The 27142-nt window shown below is 42.3% G+C and overlaps 2 protein-coding genes across 2 annotated transcripts in view; both read right to left on the reverse strand.

Annotated features, from left to right (window-relative positions):
- Positions 1-10791, reverse strand: part of LOC111154342 (zinc finger protein 786) — a 27585-nt gene extending 16794 nt beyond the window's left edge. The window contains exon 1 of the mRNA XM_022513892.1: positions 10739-10791. Within this exon, the coding sequence (XP_022369600.1) occupies positions 10739-10783 (45 nt within the window). The 5' untranslated portion in view covers positions 10784-10791. The remainder of the gene's footprint in view (positions 1-10738) is intronic.
- On the reverse strand, positions 3149-13626 carry LOC111154343 (zinc finger protein 425). The gene is made up of 4 exons (XM_022513894.1): positions 13546-13626; positions 12433-12559; positions 10739-10894; positions 3149-8511 (listed from the first exon to the last, which is right to left on the reverse strand). Exons 1-4 carry the CDS (start codon positions 13561-13563, stop codon positions 6557-6559), a joined length of 2256 nt encoding a protein of 751 aa, XP_022369602.1. The 5' UTR covers positions 13564-13626; the 3' UTR covers positions 3149-6556.
- Positions 13627-27142: the final 13516 nt, after the last annotated feature.

Raw genomic sequence — 27142 nt, forward strand, 5'->3', positions numbered from 1 at the left:
GGTGCTATTTTTGGCCATTTACATAGGAGCTATATTTAAGCTATATCTAGCAGCATTGTTTTAAGAGCAAAAACAGGTAAGCAATTTAAATATCTAGCAACAAAAACTAATGAACTATAGCTAAAAACAGAATACATGCATAGCATTAACATAATGAGTGAAAAGGCATGCTACAAATTACATACAATATGGTACTTACAGAAACTTTAGAACATATAAAATAGCACTATATATGATTTAGGTGTAATACACATGTAGGAAAAGCGTACAGACATGTACATGAATACTCGATGGGATAGTAGCTACCTCTGGGAGCTGGGATGAGAAAGGGGTGGCGAGGAGAGGACCAAAACCAAGGTTACACAGGTGCTCCATCAGTACAGATGGTCCCCTGATTTGTGATGGTACCACTTAAAATTTCTCAGCTTTGCAATGGTGTGAAAGCAATATGAATTCAATAGAAACTATATTTTGAATTTTGATCTTTTCCTGGCTAGTGAATGCTGGAGGATCCTCTCTCGTGATGGTGGGCAGCTGCGGCTCCCAATCAGCCATGCGATCACAAGGGGCAAAATCCAACAAGCTTACAACCATCGGTACCTACACAGCCGTTGTCTGTCACTTCCAATACACTATTCAGTACATTACATGAGATAGTTGACACTATTATAAAATAGACTTTGTGTCCAGTGGTTTACACTGTAGGTTAATGTGCTTTGAGCACATTCAAGGTAGGCTGGGTTAAGCTATGATGCTCAGTAGGTTCAGGTGTTTTAAACAGTATTTTCAACTTATGACGGGTTTACTGCGACATAACCCCATTGTAAGTCACAGATCTGTACTGTTAAGGACTTATTACTCAAGCTGAGCCAATGGCTCACAGGTGAACATTCTTTATACCATCTGAATCATCTGAATATCTTTTTTAAAAAAAATATTTTATTTATTTGAGAGAGAGAGAGAGAGAGAGAGAGGGAGGGAGCACAAGCAGAAGGAGGAGACAGAGGGAGAAGAAGCTCGCTGCTGAGCAGGGATCCCAACAGTGGGCTTCGATCCCAGGATCAGGACCTGAGCTGAAGGCAGACACTTAACCGACTGAGCCACCCAGATGCCCTACACCTTCAAAATATCTTTAACATTGCAAGGTACATGTAAATAAATTAATCAAGTCATCACTGAGTTTTGCCATCTCATCTCAGGCTTGTGAAAAAACAATGTCAAAACAATATTCAGTAATACTATTAACAGAGGGAAGTATGAAGCGCTATGGGAACATTAAAGAAGGGATTAGCTATCTCCAGAGGAAGAGTTCATTGAAAACTCCCTTTGTCCTGCTTTTTGACTATGAAACTATTTTCACAAAATTTTACAATACATATGTGTACAAATCACGATTTATCTGTCATTCTAACTTCAGTTCACAAATACGGTAATATAAAAACTTCTAACGTTTATTCTAAAGTTGCATTGTGATTTCCTCTTTAACCTATTAGTTCCTTAGGAGGGGTATTTTTAAAGTTTCTAAGCCTAGCAAGTTTTGTTTTTAAAGTTTTTGTTCTTATTCCTAAATTAACACTTCATGGTAGGAGAAATTTGACCACCATGAAATGGTCTTTTTTTTTTATATTTTATTTATTTGACAGAAAGAAATCACAACTAGGCAGAGAGGCAGGCAGAGAGAGAGGAGGAAGCAGGCTCCCTGCTGAGCAGAGACCCTGATACGGGGCTCGATCCCAGGACCCTGGGATCATGACCTGAGCCGAAGGCAGAGGCCCTAACCCACTGAGCCACCCAGGCGCCCCTCCATGAAATGGTCTTTTAAAAATATGTTGACACTTCACTGTAACCTACTACATAGTTAATTTTCATAAGTCCTCTGTATGTGTTTAAAACCGATGTTATTTCCTATACAGGGCTTTCAGTTGGGCAAAACTGGTAAATTTTTTGCTGTTCATATCAGATTATTAATACTTCTTAAGTTTATTGTCTGATGCACACATTTATGAAAGCTATGCTAACTATCCAACTAAAATTATAGTATGTTTATTTTGGTCATTTTGTTAACTTTTGCTTTTTTTTTTTTAAGATGTTAAGTATTTGGGAGTGAGTGAAAGTGAAAGCTCACAGAGGAAGAGAAAGAAGCAGATTCAGCTCTGAGTGGAGAGCACTGAGTGGAGAGCAGACACCTAACTAAGCCATCCGGGCACCCCATAACTTTTGCTTTTCATATTACAAATCCACATTGTTAAGTGTTTACAGTTCATGATTCTTTTTTTTTTTTTTTTTTTTTTCCAAACAAGTTCGTGATTCTTAGATCTTCTTAGTGGATTTTTACGGATTTTGCCGTGAATTCTAACTTGTTCTCATACAGTTTCACTGGACTTCATTCAGTATTTTTTTCTATCATTTTATTTTCATTTTTTATTGTCTGTAGTCATCACTCTGGTAAACTTTGTATAGTATGAAGTTTTAAAATATATGACAGTCTTCTGTGTACTTAACTCATTACTTTATTATTCTCATCACGCTGGAAATTATTTTCTTCTTTTCCTGCCTTCAGGTGGACTGAAACTTTTCTGTATTCCCTTTTTCTTCAGCTGTTTCAGAAGCTATATATATATATATATTTTTTTTAAAGATTTTATTTATTTACTTGACAGACATAGATCATAAGTAGGCAGAGGCAGGCAGAGGGAGAGAGGAGGAAGCAGGCTCCCTGCTGAGCAGAGACCCTGATGCGGGGCTCGATCCCAGGACCCTGAGATCATGACCTGAGCTGAAGGCAGAGGTTTTAACCCACTGAGCCACCCAGGCGCCCCTCAGAAACTATATATTAACATATTAGTGATCGATCTTGATTTTTTTAACAGCTTCATTGAGGTACAATCGATATACCATGTACTGTATATATTTAAAACTTGTAATTTGCTAAGTTTTGCCATATATGTAAGTTCACGAAACATCCTCAGAATCACGATAATAAACATACCTATAATCCCCCCAATTCTCCATGCCCTTCATGTTTTTCTTTATTCTTTTCAAAGATTTATTTGAGAGAGATCAAGAGAGCAAGCATGAACAGGGTGGAAGGAGCAGACTCCCTGCTGAGCAGGGAGCCTGACTTGGGGCTTGATCCCAGGATCCTGAGATCATGACCTCAGCTGAAGACAGATGCCTAACTCACTGAGGCACCCAAATGCCCCGATTTTTCTCCTTATTCCTGAAGCTAGTTTCACCATCACTATGGGTATGGATTAATTTTTACCATCCTCCTATGAAATGGAAGTGCACTTCTCAGTTGATAACTTTGGAAACCTCTCCGCCATTTTCAGGTATTGCTACTCAGCCTCTCCCCTTTATTATTATTATTTTTTTCCTTCTGGAACTGTTAGTTATATATCGGAAGCTCTCAATTCTCTGTGTATCTTCACTGCTTTCATACTTTTTCATATTTCTCTCTCTACTTCATTCTGGGTAGATTCCTAAAGCTTGCTCTATTCAGGGTCTCAGGTGAGTCAGTAACTTTACCTTCTCATTTCCAAGGCTCTTTTTCATATCCACTTGTTTGTATATCACTTCTTCACTTTTTATTTACTAGTATTTTTAAATGTTAGAATCCATTTATATTTTGGTGAATGAAATGTACTGATTTTAAGGTATCTTCCAGAATTCTCTATTACTTAAATTTATATGGAGTGAATTCATCTTCTGATTTTGTCTTGTTGGGCCACTTAAACTTAGATCTCTTTATGGGTTCTGAAATTAGTCTACAAGATCATTCAGAAGGGGGTTGGTAGAGTTTCTGTGTATATGTGAGAACATGCGCACATCCAACTATTCCTGCTAGCTGCTTTGTAGTTGTGTCTACCTGATTCCCTAGAACCCTCAAGTCCATAATCAAGTCCTACGTGGTTTGGTGCTCCTTCACCCCACCCCGCCTGTGTTAGTGGGTGTAGTATAGATCTAAGTATTACGCCACAAAACGGCTTGATCTGGATGGAGAAAATGCAAAAGCGAGATCAAATTCCAGCCCTGGCAGGAGTTCAGTGTACAAGGGAGTACGAGGGAGTACGAGGGAAGCAGGCAGGTTACAGGTGGATGCGAAGAGTGCTATTAGAAAAAGGAGTTTAGAGGATGTGCTGACACTGTGCACATATCCCAAATGTTCCTGGTGTTGAGACTGAATGCTGGAGCAAGGAGTTAGGAAGATGAGGGAGCAGTTATGAGGACAGGATGCACTTGGGAGAGAGAGCAGTCGTTGGGTAAGAGTGAAGTTCACATGATGAAGAGGTAACGAGCTTCAGCTGAAAAGGCAGGTCTGGGTCAGCTTGGAGGTTTTTTCCTAATGTCATGTTAGTTTGCATTTATAATAAAATCACAAACTTCTAAAAATATTATTTGGAGAATAACATTTGAGTTGCATTTTAGGAAAACCAATCTGTTACTAGGGGGATGAATGCACTACCCGAAAAAACTGTTAATATAAACACTAAACAATTTTTTTTCTTAACACTAAACGATTTTTTTAAAAGTTGGCTTCAGTTAGGGGTGATGGTAGAGATAAAGGAGGGCGTTTGGGAGGAATTTAGGAGACAGGTTGGGTGTAGGAAAACCTAGATCATTATCAGATCTGGGAACTAGTTAGTGTGACTTTGGAGGTGGGAAACACAAGAGAGTATACAAGGAGGTGCAGAGGGCTGATACGGACGAGGAGTCCTATCCTGGGCATTTGTGTGCGAGATGCCTATGGAAGTCAGAAATACCCAGGAGGAAGGTCAACTATGGATATGGACCTGTAGACTTGAAAGTCATCAGCACCTAAGAAAGAACACATGACATCACTACCCAAGCTGTGGCTCAGAAGAGAGACGGGCAGACACACAGAGCTAGCTGTTAGTTTGAGGGTTTTTTGGGGGGAGGGGGTGCTTCTTCACCATTCTTGGTATTTTTTCCCATTTAGGAAAGCACCGCACTCCTAATCTGTGCCTCCTCATTCACTTTGTTCAGGTCTAGTGCACATCCTTAGGTTCTCCAATATCAATTAGTTAAGGCTAAGAGGCCCTAATCCAATAGGATTGGTGTCCTCCTAATAAGAGGAAGGAACACCTGAGATTTGCCCGTACCCAAAGAAAAAGCCATATGAGGACCTGGGAAGCCAGTTCTCATCAGAACCCTGCTGGCACTTTGATCTTGGACTTCTAGCCTTCAGAACTGTAAGAAAATAAGTCTCTGTGGTTTAAGCCCCCCAGTCTGTAGCATTTTGTTATAGCCTGAGCTAATACATCCATAAGGTAAGAAACTTTCATTATGAGCAGCTTTAATACAAAACAGAGGAGAGAAAAGGCTTAAAGGAAAAGGCCTAACCTTAACTTCACAGGATGACTAAAATGCTTTCAAACAGAGCCTTCCCTCTTCCAGTTTCGCCACTCACTACATCACATATTCTGAAACTTTTTAAACAACTTCACTTGAAAAGACTGTCACTCAGTACATCTGGGGAGGGTCCACAGGGCCTGTATTTTCAACATGTCTCCCAGGCAGGCACAGAGTTGTCCTGAGGTACGCTGGTGAAGAGGCCAGCCAAGGTTGACATCCAGCCCACACACGCCCTGGCATGGGTTAGGGAAAGTGTCTTTTTCTTTGCACAAAGGCACCACTGATTCACGAGATGCTTGCACCTACAGGGATGGACCAACTGGAGGTGGCATCTCTCCTTTTTGTATAAACGCTGATTTGTGGGGTGCCCTTGGTTCCGGCTGATTCAGGTAATCCACGACCACCACGTACTACAAAAATGGAAAATTTACATAGGCCCCAAGGATTCCCTAAGGAAGCTAATCTATACATTTTTGTAGGAATGATATTAAAAGACAGTCCAAAAGACAGACAAAGGTTTGCTAGAACAGGATGGAAAATCACCTTATGATGATAGATTAAGCCACAGAACAAAAAAAATGGAGAGATGTCCTGGACTGGCAGTATTTTTCCCTTTGGTATTTACCTAAGAGACTCCAATATTAAGGCAAGTCTGTTTCTTGGCGAATTGACACACACTATTGAAAATGCAGAGGGGTTAGATACAAGACTCTGTGGCTTGCAATTGTGGACTTTTAGGTGATTTAAATTAATCCAGAGGGGAAATGACAGGTATGTGCACCACTGTTAACAAAGGAGATGGGAGATGACATTTATTTTTGGCAATAGAGAGAAATCCTGCCGAAACACAGATGCTCTCTCACCACGCGGGAGAGAATGAAAATTCACTATGAGAACACTGAAAATCTCAACACAAATTTAAGTAAGGAGGCCTGGGAACAGGAAGCGGAAAGAAAATGCTCCTTCCCTGACTGGCAGGCCTTGCCCATGGGGATTACAGAGCGGAGATGTCTGGACTATCGGGAGTCTCTGTCAAGCAGCCATCACCCCCTGCCTGCTGCGCAGCCGGCCAGCGTATCTGAGGCCCACATGTTGTGAATTCCTCATCCAGCGCATGCTGTGGACCCACGAGCTGCTAGTTCCACCTGAAAGCTGTCGCCTCCTTTCTGCACCGCCTGACCTAGACACTGAAGGGCTCCTCCTTGGCATGTACTGCAACATGGGTGTTCAGTGCCCCCATGTACGTAAAGCTCCTTCCACATTCATCACAAGAAAAAGGCCTCTCCCCTCTGTGATGGTGCAGATGGGTCTTCAGACTTCTCTTCTGGAGGAACCCCTTGCCACATTCCGAGCACCTGAAGGGCTTCTCTCCACTATGCGTATGCAAATGGACCTTCAAGCTTCCCCTTATGCAGTAGCTCTTGTCACACTCGGGACACTGGAAGGGCTTCTCCCCACTATGGACTCGAATGTGTTCGGTAAGCCTGTACTGCTGAGTGAAACTTTTGCCACATTTAACGCAGGAGAATGGCTTTTTGTCACTGTGCTGGAGCAGATGGCTTTTCAAATTTCCTTTGAGACGGAAACTTTTGTGGCACTCAGGACACTGGAAGGGTTTCTCTCCACTGTGGATTCTCTTGTGTTCCGTGAGCTGAGACTGCTGAGTGTAGGTCTTACCGCACTCACCACAAGCAAAGGGCTTCTCGCCCCTGTGTATCCGCTGGTGGAATTTCATGGAGGCCTTCCAGAAGAAGCTCTTGTCACACTCGGGACACTGGAAAGGGTCCTCCCCACTGTGAAGTCTCATGTGCTCAGCGAGGTGCGAGTGTCGGCTAAAGCTCCGGGGGCACTCAGGACAGGAGAAGGGCTTTTCTCTGGTGTGGACTTTGAGGTGCTCCGTGAGCCTCGACTGCCGAGGAAAGGTCTTTTTGCACTCACCACAGGAGAATTCCTTTTGCCTGCTGTGGACTCTGCCGTGGCGAGTGAGCTTAGAGGGCCGGGTGAACCTCTTGCCACACTCGCCACAGGAGAATGGCTTCTCCTCACTATGTAAACGCTGATGGGCCTTCATGGCATTCTTCCAAGAGAAGCTCCGGTCACACTCGGGACACTGGAAGGGCTTCTTCCCACTGTGCTGAAACAGATGGGCTTTTAGGCTTCTCTTCAGGCGAAAACTTTTCTTACACTCGGGACACTGGAAGGGCTTCTCTCCGGTGTGGACTCTGATATGTTCAGTGAGTTTCATCTTGTGTGTGAACTTCCTACCACAATCGTCACAAGAGAACGGCTTCTCTCCACTGTGCGTTCTCTGGTGGGCCTTCATGGCAGCCTTCCGGGAGAAGCTTCTGCCACATTCAGGACAAAGGAAGGGCTTCTTCTCGTTGTGTTGGCAAAGATGGGCCTTCAAACTCCTCTGCAGGCGGAAGCTTCTGTGGCACTCTGGACACTGGAAAGGCTTCTCCCCGGTGTGCACCCTGCGGTGCTCCTTGAGCTTGCATTGCTGGATGAAACCCTTGCCACACTGCTCACAGGAAAATGGCTTCTCCCTTTTGTGCAAACGCAGATGCTTCTTCAAAGTGGCTTCACACTGGAAGGTCTTGTCACACTCGGGGCATGGATAGCGCTGCAGCCCCGAGTGAACGACCCGGTGGTGAGTGACCAGGCTGCATCTGAGACAGTAGCTCTTCTCGCACTTGCCACACTGGAAACGCCGCTTCTTACGTGGGATCATCCGGTGCCACCTGAGCTCGGGGTTCCCTCTGGATTTGTTTTTGTACTTTGAGTATTTACAGGGCTGGCTCTTAGAGTGGCTTCTTTTGTGCTTTACCAAGTCCCTCTTTAGCTGAAAGACCTTTCCACAGACAAAGCAGGAATAAAATCTTGGTCCTGGTGGAACTTCCAGGTGGTCTGGAGTACCTGTCAGCTTATGCCCTGGATTGTTCTTATCCTGACCAGATGCTCCAAGGTCGAGGTTTTTTTGTACAATCCCTATTTCTTGGAGACTTGGATGCTGTAACGCAGCTCTTTGATCTGATAAGATCTTTCTTTGCTGCCCTGCTAAGGTAGCACATGAACCCTGCTTTAGACCATTTAAATGGCCTTCCTCCTCTTTTGCCCCGAGAGTTCCTTGGTCACCTGGAGAGAAAAAAAGAAGACCTGCCCTTACCAGTAATGTCCCTGGGTTAACTGGTGGCCTCAAGAATTGTCTTCACACCTCTCACAGCACGGGAAAAGGAATCTCATTGATTGATGACTGTGCATCTGCCTTCACAAGTAAATTACATTTAAGGTTAACTGTGATATGCAAATCCTTCCATTATGTGTTAAGAAATGGCTTCATGTGGGGGGAAAAAAAACCAGGGAACTATATCTTGTGAACTTATGGATGACCCTCAGAGGGTAAGCAGAAGTTGAGAGAAAATAAAGAGAAGAGTCTGAGAACAGGACCATTCTATTTCCTGAAATTTGTGAAATAAGGCTTTGGGTCATATTCTTGCCCCTTCTACCACAGATTTCAGGAAAAGCTTTCTGGAAGAAATGTTCACAGAAAGCATCTTTTTTAGGAATGTCAAATGGCAAGTGATTAAATTTACAAAGAACACTATAGAAATAATTTCCTTTTTCAAGGAACACCTCGTTATCAGAAAGGTATTAATATGAGCACAGTCAGTGCTGTTCCCAAGGGAAAAGCCATGATGACAAGAATCAGGGAGCTAACGAGTTGGCACCTTATTTTCATCCACAAAAACCGGAGAGAACAACTGCAGCCTGTATATATTTCAGAACTGCTTTTTCTCCCACCTGTTGAACTGAGTCCTGGGGCTCTTCTTTTTTAAGTCTCTCAACACAGGAGGAAAATTCACCTGTCAGGAAGGGTGGGCCTGCCCCCTGAAAAAGACTCTGATTATGCTCTGTGGTCATCTTAACAACAACATAGGTAATGCTTCCAACTGGGTGATGTCATTTAGCAAGCACTCCACAGCTGACATCTAGATCATTCTTCCCTACTTCCTTGACTCCTCTATTTCTTACCACTTTACTACTTATTCCAGGCAGAGGAGCAGTTCTGATTATTGGACGAGTGCCACTTGGCAAGAAGGGAACATTAGTTTTTAGGGACAGCCACTAAAGTTGTTCATTCTTTGGTACTCAGAAAACTTTCTAGGTCCTACCTTTCTATAGAATGAAGTCAAACTTCTGCCTCGGCTTTTTAGCCTCAGATAATCTGACATTACTTTATGTTTCCCCGTCTCCATGTCCCATACCATCCCAAGAATAACATTCGGCTATACGTTTTCTAAATACAATGCACTTGTTCCCACCTCTGAGTCTCAGCTCATGTATCATCCTTGCTGATCTTCTCTGTCTGACCAAATCTATACATTCTTTGTTTTTTAAATCCTAATTCCTTAGAAGTCCTCTTGGGAAACTGCTATTTCTACTCCACTCATTCTCCCCTAAATCCCTATAACTCTACTACCACTGCCACTTATTTTATTAACTTGTATACAGTCCTATTTCATAGAGGACTAGTCCAACAGTTCAATAGAATAGACTAATTTAACTGCCACTTAACGTCAAGTCAGGAAGACAGTAAACTCCTACAGGATATACATACAGATACGTATATCTCTCTGTCCCACCCCAGCCTAAGTAATAACTGACAGTCCTATGAACATGGTAGGGACTATATACTCGTTAGATGAATGAAATAAGAGACGGTGGCAATGAAATAACGTCCTTGGGCATTCTTTTATTCTTTTGATGGACCTCATCATACATTTCCTGGGTTCAAATCCCCTTCTCTTCAAGAGAATCCCTTGACTACCAGGGACTTAGAAGGTCTCCATTTAATAAAACATTAGCATAGTCTAAAAAATGACATATTCCCTTAAGTATTTAAAGTGTTATAAAGTATTTCCAATGTTTTTCTTACAAGGAATTCAAAAAGGAATCCTTCAAAAGGAACTTAAAAAAAAAAAACCCAAGTTCTAAAATTGTGCATAATAAAAAATAATACATTATACCAAATTGGACAGTTTTCCATTTCTGTATATTCAAATGGACACAACGGTGTGATGGAGAAGGTGGTTGTTCCTCAGGGCTTGGCAAGTGTGTCCTTTACTTGCTCTTTTACGGGTACTTCTTTCCAGGGTCGTAATTTTTTTCTTTTATTTGAATGAAACATACACAACGTCCCTCTCTATAAAAAGTAATACATTCTTGTGTTTGTTTCCCACTTAAGTAAAAAAACCTGATATTCTCCACCAAAACAATGTTTCTTAGTCACTATGTCCAGCTGCCTACCCAGAAAGATTCAGGAAAACGAAATGAGTCATGACCCTAAATCCATCATACTCACCAAAATACAGCAACTTTCCAGTCTTCTGCAAGTCCTGCTGCTCATCAGTAGAAGGGCTAAGTGTCATGTTTTTCTCCAAGGGTCCCCGGTCTCTGATTAACAGCATTCTCCCTTGTTCTATCCAGGTGATCAAATTCGGCTTGGAGAAAATGCCACCTGCAGGGAGAGTCCACGCAGACTCAGTCTGGGTCTACCTGAGTCCTTTACTAAAAGTGATTTTCACAGTTAAGTTTGATTCCAGTAATACATCATCAAAGTTAGGTTAAAAAGATCAAAACCCTTGAAATTACGTGAATGACAATAAATTTTAGCCTAAGCAAAACTGTTTAGCTTAGATGTCCTCTGCAATATTTCACAAAATTAAAGGAAAGAGAAGTGAAGGGCGATGATTTTTAAAAGGCCAACAGATCAAGGCAGAAACCATTAACAAATAAATGATCATTATAAGAACAATAAAAAGCAAAATCACAGGTGGTCAGGGAGGGAGACCGATCACTAAACACTTTTTTTTTTTTTTAAGATTTTATTTATTTAGCTGACAGACAAAGATCACAAGTAGGCAGAGAGGCAGGCAGAGAGAGAGGAAGAAGTAGGCTCCCTGCTGAGCAGAGAGCCCGAGCGGGGCTCAATCCCAGGACCCTTGTATTATGACCTGAGCCGAAGGCACAGGCTTTAACCCACTGAGCCACCCAGGCGCCCATGGTGTCTTTCTTTTCATTGCTGTGCACTGCCTTTCATTCTCCACATAGCAACTCAAGTAATTAACTCGAGTTAATTACTCAAATTACTCAACATTTAAACAAATGTTGACATATTACTGCTGTGTAAATCCTCTCATCATCTTATCTTCCCTTTGTCTAGAATAAAATCCTAGAGGCCCCTTCCTCATTTGGTATACCACTGTCCCCTTCTCCTAGCCTTCTACACATGTGCTCCAGGAGCCTCCCTGTGGCTCCCACCACACACTGACCACATATATTCCAACCCTCAAATTTCTGCACTAGTCCTTCCTCTGCTTAAATTCTCTTCCCCCTGATTTCACACAATTGACTCATCTTATCCTTTGTGTCTCAGATGGAAGAGGTTATAAACCCCAAAGGAGGGAGAGAATGCTACAGGTTATACTGAGATCACCTATTAAAGTGAAAACAGTAGAAATGGTTTTAATGATACATGAATGAATTAGAGCAAGCTGGATAAAGAGCAAGGTATAAATCTCCACAAATTTCTCTTCAAATCTGCCCCCTCAGTATTTCTCTAGGGATACCTATATGTCCCATCCCACTGCTCTTTCTCCCTCTACCAGAGAGCTATTTTCCCAGTTCTTATGAGGATAGAAAATTCATCATATCTAGGCAACATAAGTAGGCATCAAAGTATCAGTTAAAAAAAATAAAAGAGTACACTTAAAAAGAGAGACAGATGGTTATATTATTTAGTAATTCTAACTGTGGGAGAAACAAGGGAGTGTTTGGGTGAAAGAAACTGCAGAATTAATAAGACTGAGGAGTGCAGATGCCACTAGATAAAAAGGGACAAGTTAAATATTCCCAGGCCGTAACAGAAGCTAATGACATATTCCGAGTGTAAAATAGGCAAAGAATCATGTTCATCCAGCAACAGCTCATACAGAACAGAAAGCCTATTGAGAGCAGGCAGCTTCCCCAAAAATGATTCCTTTGAAGCCATCTTACCCAGGGAATCAAGAGTCTCATAATTGGTCTTCATCACTTGCTGATACATTTCCTTCTGCCACTTCTCCAGGATCTCCCACTCTTGCTCCGAAAAGTATAAGGCCACATCATCAAATGTCATTGTTACCTGGAATCACAAACAATACATGCATACGTTTTCATGTTCAAGCTACTGTCTTTCGATGTCGGTGTCTTTAACAGACAAGAGGAAACTACGCTAAAGTCTCCTTCTCTCTGGTTGGTGCCATGAACGATGTAATAGAGGGGTCACAGAAGTCCACGGGACCCACAGAGTGAATGAATGACTAGCAGACCTTTGAGGACGTGTACCCTCTAGAGGGGAATCCTTTACTTAGCAACAAGCAATTACTGCTATGCAAGACTTTTAAAAAACTTTTTATTTTGAAATAATTACAGACTCATAGGAAGTTGCAAAGATACTAGTCCAGAAAGGTTCCCTGTATCCCACACCTGTTGCGGGAAGGGGTGAGAAGCAGAAGGGAAGAAAATGCATTACATTAGTAAGATTATTAGATAAGAAATTTCAGGAAGGGTAGAAGGAAAACTTGCATAGGTAGGCAGACTATACTTAATTGAACTAAACAGTTTCATAGATTAAGCTCAGGATATGCGTTTTAAACTCTAAAACCAGTGTTCACATTTTCCATTAACAGCCCCACCGGTTTCACATTTACTCGCCTCTCCTAGAGCCACCAGTCTGCAGGTCCTCTCATGCCCACTCTTCCTTCCCGCAACTTTTTTCATCCGTTTATACAGACGTAGCCGCAGAGGCTACCTCCACCAGCAGAGCACGGAACAAGAGCCCGAGAGAAACCCCGACGTGCAAAGAGCCCCGACACACGGCGGGAAAAGACGGGTGACCTGAGGGAACGACCGGTAAGACCCTGGATTTCTCCACTCCGCCCCTCTCTTCCGGCCCCAATGCAGAGCAACTCCGGCACCTCCACCGCGCCTTCGCCGGCCGCGAGCTAGGAGCTCAGTCCTGGGTCACGGACAGTCCCCCGCTACCTCACTCCCCGGCTCGGGACCCCCCTCCAGACCGCGAACGGGACGAATTTCGATACGGCCCGCACCCTCCACGACCCCGCTTACCGGACCCGGCTGTGCCATGGCCCTTGGAGACCCCGCCAAGTCCACCGCCCGACAGACGCCGAGACCCTAGGCGGCCCCGCAGCACCCACTTCCGCGCGCGGCCTCCTGCCCCGCCCAGCCCCGCAGGCCCAGCCCCCGCGCGGTGCACGCTGGGACTCGAGCCTGATCCCCGCCCACAGCGCCCCCTGCGGGCCGGAGGAGACAGCGTCGTCCGCGGGAGCCTCATGGGCAGGGCTGGCCGCAGCGGCTGTGGCACCGTGGGTGGCAGGTCATCTCGCTCTGCCAGGGGTCTCCAAACGACGAGGACCGAGACCCAGACGCGCTAAAAGGCGCTGGAGAGAGGGAGACGGAGAGGTGGACGTGCAGAGTGAGCTGCAAGTAGGGAGGAGACTCGCTCTTCACTGAGCCCTGGACGGAAAGGGGGTGCGGGGATTGGTTCCTCCCGGAAGCCGACCCCAGGCGAGGGCAGGATCACTGTGAGGGACCTAAGCCAGCCAACGGGGTCAGGGAGTCGGTCCCCGCCGTAGGCAAATGCGGAGTCTGTGGTGCCGGGCACTCTGAGAGTGTGCGGATCTGCCCAATCCTCCCGCCAGGGGCCAGGGCCCGGGAGGCTGGGAATCTATCCACCCAACCCGGCCCTGCTTCAGCGAGGGCACTTCTGGTCTACCTTGGACACAGGCCGAGCTGATATTTAACTGTAGGTTTTTGTAGATACGTCTTCGCAGGTTGAGGACGTTCTCTTCTATTCCTAGTTTGCTGGGTTTGTGTATTATGAGTGGGATCTTTCTTTGCCCAATGCTTTTAATGCATAAATTTCTATTATTGTGTAGTTTTTCTCCCTTAAGCGATTAATATGGTAGATTAGAAGGATTGATTTCTGAGCATTGAACCAGCCTTGCATTCCTGCCGTAAACCTCACAGTAAAAAACTGTGGAGCGTCTGAAATGCCACCCCTCGAACAAGCTAACAGATCCACCTGCCATAGTTTCATTCATTTTGGCAAAACACAAGGCTCGTGGGTCATAAGTAGCATGAGCTTTAAGTTCACGTCATTTCCCAAGTCCCATGGGAATGATATGGGGTGACCAGGTGCGCACTACACCTGTGATGGGTTTGTGTCACAGATGAGGAGCCCAAAGCTTAGAATTCCCACTCTTATACAATAGAGCTGCTAGCAATCTGCTCAACTACTCTGATAGTCTCTTTTATTTTATATGTAGGTCATTTACAAAAAGTGTAGTTATTGGTAGATCTGGATTTACATCTATCATTTTATTATTAATCATCTGCTTTTCCTCTCTGTTTTTCATTTCTCTGTTCCCTTTTCTGGGTTATTTGAACGTGTTTTAGTATTACATTTTAATTCACTTATCATAATTTTCACTATATCTTTTTATATTTTATTTTGTGGTTGCTTTAGGAACTACAAAATACATACTTCATTTTCTTTTACTTTTTAAAGAAAGCAGCTTTATTGGGATGTAATTAATATACCAAACAATTCCCCGATTTAAAGCATACAGTTTAATAACTTTTCGTGTATTTCGCCTTCTTTTTTTTTCTTTTTTCTTTTCCTTTTTTTAAAGATTTTATTTATTTATTTGTCAGAGAGGGAGAGAGCACGAGCAGAGAGAGTGGAATGCCAAGGAAGAGAAGCAGGCTCCCCGCGGAGCAGGACTCTATTCCAGGACCCCGGGATCATGACCTGAGCTGAAGGTAGATACTCAAACAACTGAGCCACCCAGGCATCCCTCTTTCTTTTTTAATTAATAGGCTTATTTTGATCAGTTTTAAATTTACAGAAAAATGTGTGTTAAGTTTGGAGAGTTCTCATTACTCCTTTATCTTCCCTTTCTTACCCATATTAAAAGAAGCATGCAGGATTTTCAAAATTTAAAAATCCAAGGAAAAAGAACTACACAATGACCTGTATAAAATTCTAACTGTAGAAAATGCTAAACTCTGATTGTTTCAGAACTGATTGAACTGACTTGCAATGTTATTAACAATGTAAGAGGGTAACATGTCTCCCATCTTTTTTGAAACATTTAAAAATTATATTTGAGGGACGCCTGGGTGGCTCAGTGAGTTAAGCCTCTGCCTTCGGCTCAGGTCATGATCTCCAGTACTGGGATCGAGCCCCGAATCCGGCTCTCCGCTCAGCGGGGAGCCTGCTTCCCCCCCCCACCCCCCGCCTGGCTCTTTGCCTACTTGTGATCTCTGTCTGCCAAATGAATAAATAAATAATCTTTAAATAAATAAATATATATATATATAATTTTTTTTTTTTTTTAGATTTTTAAAAATTCACTTGAGAGAGATACAGAGACAGAGAGAGCACAAGCAGGGGGAGAAGCAGACTCCCAGCTGACCTGGGAGCCCAACATGGGACTCAATCCAGGAGCTGGGGATCATGACCTGAGCCAAAGGCAGACGCTTACCCATCTGAGCCACCCAGGTGCCCGCAAAATATTTTTTAAATTTAAATTTTTTTTTTAAGATTTTAGTTATTTATTTGACAGACAGAGATCACAAGTAGGCAGAGAGGCAGGCAGAGAGAGAGGAAGGGAAGCAGGCTCCCTGCTGAGCAGAGAGCCCGATGCAGGACTCGATCCCAGGACCCCGAGATCATGACCCGAGCCGAAGGCAGCGGCTCAACCCACTGAGCCACCCAGGCGCCCAAAATATTTTATTTTTAATTAATCTCTACACCCAACATGGGGCTTGAACTCACAACCCCAAGATCAGGAGCCAGCCAGGAGGACCTACCAACATTTTTCATTTGCTCTAGCATCCATGTTATATAACCAGAACTTAATTTTGTTTTGATTTGCATTCACTTAATTACTATTGAGGCTGTAGACTTTTCTAAATAGAAAATTTTATTCATATAATTGAAGATTCAACTGGAATTATAAGAAATAATACAGAGAGAGCCCATGTTTTACTGGTACTTGTGTGTGTGTGTGTGTGTGTGTGTGTGTGTGTAGTTTTATGAAGTTATAGATTTTCTATACATTATTCCTTTTTCCTTCATCATAAACTCTTTATTTATTTCCTATTTGATAATTCACGGATGGATCCTAGAAAATGGACTTACATATTTATATAAATTTCATATCACATTTATTTTCTTTGAGTAAAGCCACTGGCTATGTAAAATTATCGCAGTATATGGTGTTAGTTGTGAATGCAAAGTAGTTCTTAGCTATTCTAATATCTAGTTTTACTGCATGGACAGCCTTTGTTCTATTACAGTGAAATTTACTTTACACCCTTAGCTAGTAGTGTTCATGAGCCTACAAAGCCAATGGAGCCCCTTCTTTTTGATGAGTGTCTGCGGCACTCCCTGACTTCTTTAGTGGTTCTTTTTTTTTTTTTAAGATTTTATTTATTTATTTGATAGAGATTACAAGTAGGCAGAGAGGCAGGCAGAGAGAGAGAGGAGGAAGCAGGCTCCCCGCTGAGCAGAGAGCCCGATGCGGGGCTCGATCCCAGGACCCTGAGACCATGACCTGACCAAAGGCAGAGGCTTCAACCCACTGAGCCACCCAGGCACCCCTTCTTTTTTGGTTCTTATATTTCTCTAGTGTTCTGCCTTCTCCTGCTGCCAACGAGCATGGCAGGGTTAGCTACACATCTCCACTGTTGTCCTTGTAGCCTATGGCTATTTCTTCTAAAGCTGCTAGCAGGTCCTCAAAGTTGGGGGGCATGATTTTTTGTAGAGTGATTACAGTTTTCAGCCTAATTAAGGTCTGGCTTCTGGGTTTACAATGTCTTTTACTGGGACTCTAAAATTATATTTCCAGGGGACCAGAGAAGTTAGCACCTGAAGGACACCACCACGTGTTACACACTTGCTGTGTACATGAGAGCCCACTGTCTTGATGCCTCTTCTATGTTTTCAGAAGGAAAGAAATCATGAATAGGCAAGGGTGCAGCTATTTTTGTAAAATTCTGTTCAGTTTCCTAAACTATCCATACCACGTGAGCCTGTCTGTTCTCCATGAGGAATGAAGATTATTTCCCTACACGGCCTTACAGGAATCTTGCCCCAAGCTTTAGGTCATCCCAACCCAACATATCTCCATTCCCGAGAGTTCTTTCTGACTGACTTCAGGGGTCCTAACCTATAAGGAAGCCAGCAATGGTAGGAAGACCTTGAACATTAGAGTGAGAAAGACCTGGGTTTGGATGTTGGCTCTACCATCTGCCATCTTTGTGGCACCAGGCAAGTCATTTGAACACCCATCACTTTAGTTTCCATATTCAAAGGGTTACTATAATAATTGAGACAGCATAGATAAAGCACTTTCACCACAGTATCTGGCATTCATTCCTCCTGGCCTTGCTTCCTTCCCACCTCCCTCGACCTCAGATTGTCCATTATCCTGATAGGCACTCACTCACCTTACCTAGAAGTCTCTTCCTTCTCTTCTCTTAACTCTTCTTTTCTCTCTAGCCTGAATCTCTTGGTCCTGTGTCATTTCCCTGCAGATGATTCAGCCTAAAGCCAACATATTAGGCAAAAATCATTTATACTCAAAATCAGCTTGAACATCTCTTAAATTGCTCCTAACATATAAACTACAGTAAAAATGGTTTGATGCAACTCTGTACAGCAATTCTTACATGCATTTATGTTTTAGAACTACTTGCTTAGATCAAAGGAAGAAGAAAGTGGAAGTCCATTGATAGATGTCTATGCATTCAAACCATTCTGCCTCTAAGATAGTCATTAGGTCTTTGGAGGTAGTGAAGCAACAGATGGAGAAATTGAAAGTGCTGCTGCAGGCCTATTGGATGTCCTCCATTCCACATTAATATTAAATCTTTATAACCTTAACATAGTAAATAGACTTTTTTAGTGAAAGGGTTACTCCACTAAACACACAGGATGTGACTTCAGAAGTATCTATCACATGGGGCGACTATGAGGACTAAAAGCTACATTGTTGGAGTGCCTGGGTGTCTCAGTGGGTTGAAGCCTCTGCCTTCGGCTCAGGTCATGATCCCAGGGTCTTGGGATCGAGCCCCGCATCAGGCTGTCTGCTCAGCTGGGAGCCTGCTTCCTCTCTCTCTGCCTGCCTCTCTGCCTACTTGTGATCTCTGTCTGTCAAATAAATAAATAAAATATTAAAAAAAAAATCCCAGAACCAGATGGAAAACTGCCTTTCTCATCTCCCTAAGAAGCATCATATACACTTAAATGAAAATATATGACTAGGGGCACCTGGGTGGCTCAGTCGGTTGAGCCTCTGCCTTCGGCTCAGGTCATGATCTCGGGGTCCTGGGATCGAGTCCCACATCGGGCTCTCTGCTCTGCAGGGAGCCTGCTTCCTCCTCTCTCTCTCTGCTTGCCTCTCTGCCCACTTGTGATCTCTGTCAAATAAATAAAATCTTAAAAAAAATAAAAATAAAAATAAAAAAAAGAAAATATATGACTAGTCCTTTTTAAATACGTGGTTAAGAGAAACCTGAGATTCTGAAAAATCATACCTACACTCATACAAGGAGGAAGAATCTCACCCAAAATTACCTATAGTACTCTATAATATTTTATTTCTACTTTTTCTCTCTGGGGACTTACTAAGCCAGGATCTGTTTAAGTTACTAGGATTCCCTGTTCACTGTAGGTGCTAGAAATGAGGGGGTAGGTGTACATTAACCCCCAAAGAGAAAACACACTGTAACCTGCGGCTAAGACTGTCATGGTTATATTTGTCAAGTTTGAAGTCTGATTTGAATCACTATTTATAGGCAAACATTGATATTTTCTCCTTAATAAGCAAGAAGCAAAATCTTGTTTTCCAAACAGGAATGAATGGGGGAGTCTGTATTGAATGCAGAAATTTGGTAAGAATGTAGCTGTCTGGTCCCCAGTTGCACAGTATCAGAACCCTATCATAGCGTTTTCTTTGGAAACCATGTTAGCCACAGCTACGTGCCATAACAGGCAAAAGTGCATCACCTGGTAGTCAAATTACCCTTTCCTTTCTGAAGATCTGGTACTCTTATTCTTAGTCGAGGAAGCTTTTCCAGTTATAGTGAACATAAGAAAAAAAATACATTAATTCAAAGCTCTCTGCCTGTAACTGTTGGAGAAACTGTAACAATAATACAGATAGGGAGTTCCTGAAATAACTCCTCCAGGGTCATATATGAATTTATAAAATGTGGTTTTGGAGAAACTGGTCATTGGAAGCCTTGGCACCCTGTTGTTGCCTCATCATCTCATCGAATTAAGTGATGTTTGTTGTTCTGGCTATATTTTTGCTTTCATGGTATGAACATTTCTATTTCTCGCATAGTGAAACTTGGAAAAATCCAGTGTCAAAGTCTCATTTTGGAAGTAACAGAGAGGGCTTCCTTGGGACTTCAACACCCCAGACATGGTCAAGAGTTTCCTCTGATAAATCTCAAAACAGCCTCTGCTGTGCCAATGCTGAGACATCCAAGTGTGCCGATTTATTAATAAGTACCTTGTGCTGTCAAAATGCCAGTGAACCAAAAGTATCTTAGAGAGATACAAAATGCTTCCAAAGCCAGGCTGAAGTTTTGAGTCATTGCTTCATTCAAGAAGACTTCTTCAAAAACTGAGAAGGATTAAAAAAACCAAAAAACTGAGAGAGGGGAAGGCCTTTCTAAGCAAGGTGCCAAAACCAAAAGTCATAAAACACTGAAAATGTTCACATAAAAATTTTAAATTTCTACTTGGCAAGATGCCAAATGGCAGATGTCTTTACTAGGTAAAGTATATATGACATGAAAAACAAGTGTTTAATTTATGTACTGTATTAAGAGTTCATGCAACTCGAAAATATCAATGCATAGTGGAGGGGAAGATGGTGGTGGAGTGGGGGGACCCTAGGCTCATCTTGTCCCACCAATGCAACTAGATAAGTATCAAATCATCCCAGATACCCCAGGAATTGATCTGAAGACTGTCAGAACAAACTCCACAACGGAAGGTAGACCAGAGGCCACATGGAAGAAGGTAGGAAATACAGGGACTGACTTGGGAAAGAAATGGATCCTGGTTGCTGCAGTGAAGAGGGAGCTGCAGTCTTCGAGAAAGAAGCCCAAGAGATGGGCTAGCGCACAGGGGAGCCTGTGGGGAAAATGAATCCCCGAAGCAATTGGCTTGGAAAGCGAGAGGGCCTTAGAACCTGGAGTTTTAAAGGTCAGCCTGCTCGACTGTGGGAGAACTTGGAGGACATTGGGGCTACTTTTAGAGAGAAGGCAGGGCAAACAGCCCACAGACCTACAGTATGGAAACAGCAATCTGAAGATTGCATGGGGCACACAGTGGGGAGGTTAGTTGCTCTTCTCAAAGCATGCCCCAAAGAGGCAGCCTTCATGAGAAACCCCTCCAGGAACAAAGAAACTGTCAGGAGCCATTTCCCTCCCCAGCCCTCATTATAAACACAAGGCACAGAGCCAACACTCACTACTTAACTTGCTTATACCAACCCCCGCCTCCGCCCATGCTCTGGTGAAACCACTCTTCCCAGGCCCATTACAGTGGCCACTTTCCTCAGAGGACCAGCCCAAACCCCCTGCCAACACTGTGTCTCCCACCCAGGGAGTTTTGCAGTGCCTTGGTTCTGGTGGCGGTGGCAATAAGTCTCATTTCACAAGCACACCTAGTGCAAAACATGGAACGTTTCGGCCAAGGACAAAACACTGCCCACCACAGGCAAAGAGAGCCTCTGCAGATGACTGGCCTGAAAGATAAAGCAGCCAGGACACAATAGCAGAGCCCACACAGCACACTTTGGAGATGCTCCCAGACATGCCAGGCCCTAGGGAACAGAGGACACTACCTAGCAGGACACTACAGGACCTCTTCTTCATAAAGTAATTACCCTTAAGAACAGGAGACATAGCTGACTTTCCTAACACAGAGAACCCGGCACGAAGACTTAGACAAAATGAGAAGACTGAGGAATTTGTCCCAGATGAAAGAATAAAACAAGACCACGGCAGGAGATCTAACCAAAACAGATATAAATAACATGCTTGATCACTGGACTTGAGAAAAGAGTGGAGGACATCAGTGAGACCGTTAACAGAGAGATAAGGAATAACATAGTGGAGATAAGGGGCTCAATAAACAAAATGAGATACACACTTGATGGAATGAACGGCAGTCTGGAAGAAAGAGAGGAATGAATTAATGACCTGGAAGACAGTGTAATGGAAAGTAATCAAGCTGAACAAAAGACAGAAAAAAGAATTATGTAAAATGGGAATAGACTTAGGGAATTTAGTGATTCCATCAAATGTAAAAACATTCATATTATAGGAGACCCAGAAGAAGAAGAGAAAAAGGAGCACAGAATTTATCTGAAGAAATAATAGCTGAAAATTTCCCTAATCTAGGGCAGGAAACAGATATCCATATTCAGGAGGCATAGAGAATCCCCAACAAAATCGACAAAAGCAGATCCATGCCAAAACACATTGTAATTAAAATGGCAAAATATAGTGATAAAGAAAAAAATCGTAAAAGCAACAAGACAAAAGACAGTTACATGAAGGAAAACCATGTAAGAATATCAGCAGATTTTTCAGTGGAAACTTTCCAAGCCAGAAAGGAGTGGCATGGTATACTCGAAGTGCTGAATAAGAAAAATCTGCAGCCAGCAATACTCTATTTAACAAGGTTATCATTCAGAATAAATGGACAGATAAAGGGTTTCCCATACAAACAAACACTAAAGGAGTTCATGAATTATACCAACCCTGCCAGAAATATTAAAGGGGACTCTGAGTGGAGAGGAAAGACCAAAAAATGATAGGAAGGAAGGTAGAAACACAAAAGTGGTAAATACTAATTTCTGTAAAAAATCATTCAGGGAACTCACAATATAAAAGGATATAATATATGACACCATACACCTAAGATGTGGGGAGAAGAGGAGTAAAGAATGGGTTTAAACTTAAGTGACCATCAATTTAGTGTAGATTGTTATATGCAGAAGATGTTATATACAAACCTAATGGTAACCACAAGTCAAAAACCACTAATAAATATGCAAAGAATAAAGAGAAAGAAATCAAATTTATCACTAAGGAAAACCAGCAAACCATGAAAGAGAGACAAGAAGGGATCAGAGAAAATCTTCAAAAGCAACCACAAAACCAGTAATAAAAAGGTAATAAATACTTATCTATCAATCATTACTTTGAGTATAAATGGACTAAATACTTGGATCAAGAAACATGGGATGACAGAATGGAAAAGAAAAAAAAAAGATCCATCTATATGCTGCCTGCAAGAGATCATTTTAGACCTAACGATACCTGCAGATTGAAAGTGAGGGGATGGAGAAATATTTTTCATGCAAGTGGATGTCAAAAGAAAGCTGGAGTAGCAATATTTTTATTGGATGAAATAGACTTTAAAACGAAGACTAAAGGGGTGCCTTTGTGGCTCAGTCAGTTAAGTGTCCCAACTCTTGATATCAGCTCAGGTCTTGATCTCACAGTTGTGAGTTCAAGCCCTCTGTGGCTCCACATGGGGCATGGAGCCTACTTTAAAAATAAAAATAGGGGCGCCTGGGTGGCCCAGTTGTTAAGTATCTGCCTTTGGCTTGGGTCAAGATCCCAGTGTCCTGGGATTGAACCTCACACTGGGCTCCCCACTTGGTGGAAACTTGTTTCTCCCTTCCCCACTCTCCCTGTTTGTGTTCTCTCTCTCTCTCTCTCTCTCTCTCTCACTGTGTCTCTCTCTGTCAAATAAATAAATAAAATCTTTAAAAATAATAATAATAAATAAATAAATAAAACAAAAACTACGATAAGAGACAAGGACACTATACAATAATGAAGGGAAAACTCCAATAAGAAGATATAACAATTATAAATATTTATGCACCCAACTTGGAAGCACCAAAATACAATAAAAGTTAACAAACATAAGGAACTAATCAAAAATAATTCAGTAGTAGGGGACTTTACCACCCATCTTACAGCAATGGACAGATTATCCAAACAGAAAATCAACATGGGAACAATGGCTTTGAATGACACACTGGAACAGATGTTTTAAACAGATGTATTCAGAAAATTCCATCCTTAAACAGAATACATATTATTTTCAGGTGCACATGGAACGTTCTCCTGAATAGATCAGATCACATATTAGGCCACAAACCATGCCTCAACAAATTAAATAAAGATCAAAGTCATACCATGTATCTTTTCTGACCACAATGCTATGAAACTAGAAATCAACCACAAGAAAAAATCTGGAAAGACCACAAATACATGAGATTAAATAACACGCTGTTAAACAATGAATGGATCAAGCAGGAAATAAAAGAAGAAATAAAAAAGTACACGGAAACAAATGAAAATGAAAACAATGGTTTGAAACCTCTGGGATGCACCAGAAGCAGTTCTAAGAGGAAAATTTATAGCAATACAATGCAATTTTTAACTTTCTGAGGAACCTCCATACTGTTTTCCAGAGTGGCTGCACCAGCTTGCATTTCCAACAACAGACCAAGAGGGTTCCTTTTTCTCCATGTATTTGCCAACACCTGTTGTTTCTTGTGTTGTTGTTGTTGTTTTTTCTCTCCACTCACATGGGATTTAAGAAACAAAACAAACAAGTGAAGTAGGGAAAAAAGAGAGAGAGAGATACAAACCAAGAAACAGAGTCCTAACTATAGAAAACAAACTGATGGTTACCAGATGGGAGTTATTGGCGCGTTGGGTGGGTGGTGGGGGAACGGCGGGAAGATGGGTAAAATAGGTGATGGGGATTAAGAAAGGTACTTGTCATGATGAGCACTGGGTGATTAAAATAAAAACTTAGGGGCGCCTGGGTGGCTCAGTTGGTTAAGCAGCTGCCTTCGGCTTAGGTTATGATCCCAGAGTCCCAGGATCAAGTCCTGCATCGGGCTCCCAGCTCCACGGGGAGTCTGCTTCTCCCTCTGACCCTCTCCTCTCTCATGCTCTCTCTCACTGTCTCTCTCTCAAATAAATAAATAAAATCTTAAAAATAAAATAAAAACTTAAAAGAATATATCAACAACTCATCAGAAAAATGCTTAAAATGTGAACAGTTCACAGAAAAGGAAATTCACAAGACTTTTAAGCTTAAGATGTTCAGCTTGACTCATAATAAGAGAAATACAAAGTAATACTAAATGAATTCCCACTTTTTACTTATTAAGTTGCCAAAGATCAAACAACTTCAGAATATAGTCCCCTCAAGTGGGGAATGAAACAGATACTCTAAGGCATTGTTGGTGAGGGTTTACGGGTATAACCTCTATGAAGAACTATTTGTTGATATGTTTCAACATTTTAAGTGTACATACCTTTTGACCCAGCATTTCCACTTCCAGGAAATTTTCCGATAGATGTTTTTGTACCTTTGTACAGAGAAGTTTGTTCCAGGATACTTATAACAATATTGCTTATAATAGTAATATTATCTAATTAGATTAGAAATAATCTCAGTGTTCCTCTGGGGTTAGTTTCAAGTAAGGAACTATGGGCTCTGAAGTTTTACTCTACTTAAAAAGTCACTAGTTAGGGGCGCCTGGATGGCTCAGTGGGTTAAAGCCTCTGCCTTCAGCTCAGGTCATGATCCCAGGGTCCTGGGATCAAGCCCCGAATTGGGCTCTCTGCTCGGCAGGGAGCCTGCTTCCTCCTCTCTCTCTGCCTGCCTCTCTGCCTACTTGTGATCTCTGTCAAATGAATAACTAAATAAATAAAATCTTAAAAAAAAAATTCACTAGTTAGCCTGCCATAGTTTCTAGAGATGCTGGAGAAGGCAGGAGACTCCTGGGTCAGAGACAAAGGACTTTATTACTCCCAGACCAGCAGGCAGCATGAACTTCATGTTCCCATCAATCCGCTCATAAGCTCAATGTAATATGGCCCAGGTGTCTGTTTCACACACAATGGATCTGTGTTACAATAAAGGGACAGCAAGCTTAGGAAACTCCCGATATGGAGTTGCCAGATTTAGCAAGTAGAAATACTGATGTTAAATTTGAGTTTAGCTCAAATTTAAAAATTAAATACTGAGTTAAATTTGAATTTAAAATAGACAAGAAATAATTTTTAGTGTTAAGTATTGTATAGGGAAGGGGCGCCTGGGTGGCTTAGTCAGTTAAGCGGCTGCTTTCAGCTCAGGTCATGATTTGGGGGTCCTGGGATCAAGTCCTGCCTCTGGGTCCCTGCTAAGCGGAGAGCATGCTTTTCCCTCTCTCTCTGTCCCTCTGCTGCTCCCCCTGCTTTTGCTCACTCATTTTCTCTCTCAAATAAATAAATAAATAAATACTTTTTTTTTTTTTTTTAAAGAACACAAGTAGGCAGAGTAGCAGGCAGAGGGAGAGGGAGAAGCAGGCCCCCTGCTCAGCGGAGAGCCTGATGCAGGGCTCGATTCCAGGATCCTGGGATCATGACCTGAGCCAAAGGCAGCTGCTCAACCGACTGAGCCACCCAGGTGCCCCAGTAAATAAAATTTTATATAAGTATTGTATAGGGCATATCTGTTTATCTGAAATTCAAATTTAACTAGGTATCCAATATTTAATCTGGCAGTCCTGTCCCGATCTTATTAGGGTGATGATAGCATACATGTGCAACCTCTCACCTGGAGGAAGACGGTATCTTTATTATCCTGGTGAAGAAACAATCTGCCTTCTCCCCCAGAGGGAGACACTACCTCTGTTTTCTCAGGCTGTTTGCCAAACAAATATCCTTGAAAAGCTTGTCCAAGATAAAAGCTGTCACAACACATGTAGAAACACCATGGAGAATTGCCCAGCAAAATTTCACATTAACTAAAGTGTAAAAAAAAAAAAAAAAAACAAAACACAAAAAACTGGTACATCCACCTGATGTAGCTGATGTAGGGATTCAATTAGATGATAGTATGAAGTGCTCGATAAATGTTAATCACCAGTTCAATGTTAGTCTACTAACTGACTGGTACTTGTTGTTTTTAATTCTTTCAAAACCCCTTTTGTCTAGCTTCTATGAATTCATTTAGCTTGCGAACCTCTCTAATCCTGTGCACCTGTGCTCTCCGCCCCACGTTTCCACATTTTAATATCGCACTGCCGTTGCAAAGTGGAATAGCTGGATGCTCGCTCAGTGTCGTTGCTGGTGTTCTTAATCCTGTCCAAGAGTGATGGCTGTGCGGTTGGGTAGATTTCTATTGCGTCCCATCAGTGCATCAATCTTCAACAACATAAACATAGCATGTCATTCATAGTTCTTATCTGAATATCTACTTAGTTAAATCTACTTAGAATATCTACATAGTTAATATCTGAATATCTACTTTCAAGTGTAGGTATTCTAAATTTCAGATAACTTGGTAACTTGAAATGTTAAATTTGATGTGCTTTCTCTGTTGAACTGCTAACAGTCGGTTGAAGTATATATGATTGTATGTTTAATATCACAAAAGTAAGGGGTGCCTGGGTGTCTCAGTTGGTTAAGCGACTGCCTTCAACTCAGGTCATGATCCTGGGAGCCCTACATTAGGCTCCCAGCTCCATGAGGAGTCTGCTTCTCCCTCTGACCTCCCCTCTCATGCTCTCTCACTCTGTCTGTCTGTCTG

The sequence above is a fragment of the Enhydra lutris genome, unplaced genomic scaffold (genome assembly GCF_002288905.1).
Source record: "Enhydra lutris kenyoni isolate GAN:26980312 unplaced genomic scaffold, ASM228890v2 scaffoldscaffold37, whole genome shotgun sequence".
Classification (NCBI taxonomy): Eukaryota; Metazoa; Chordata; class Mammalia; order Carnivora; family Mustelidae; genus Enhydra; species Enhydra lutris.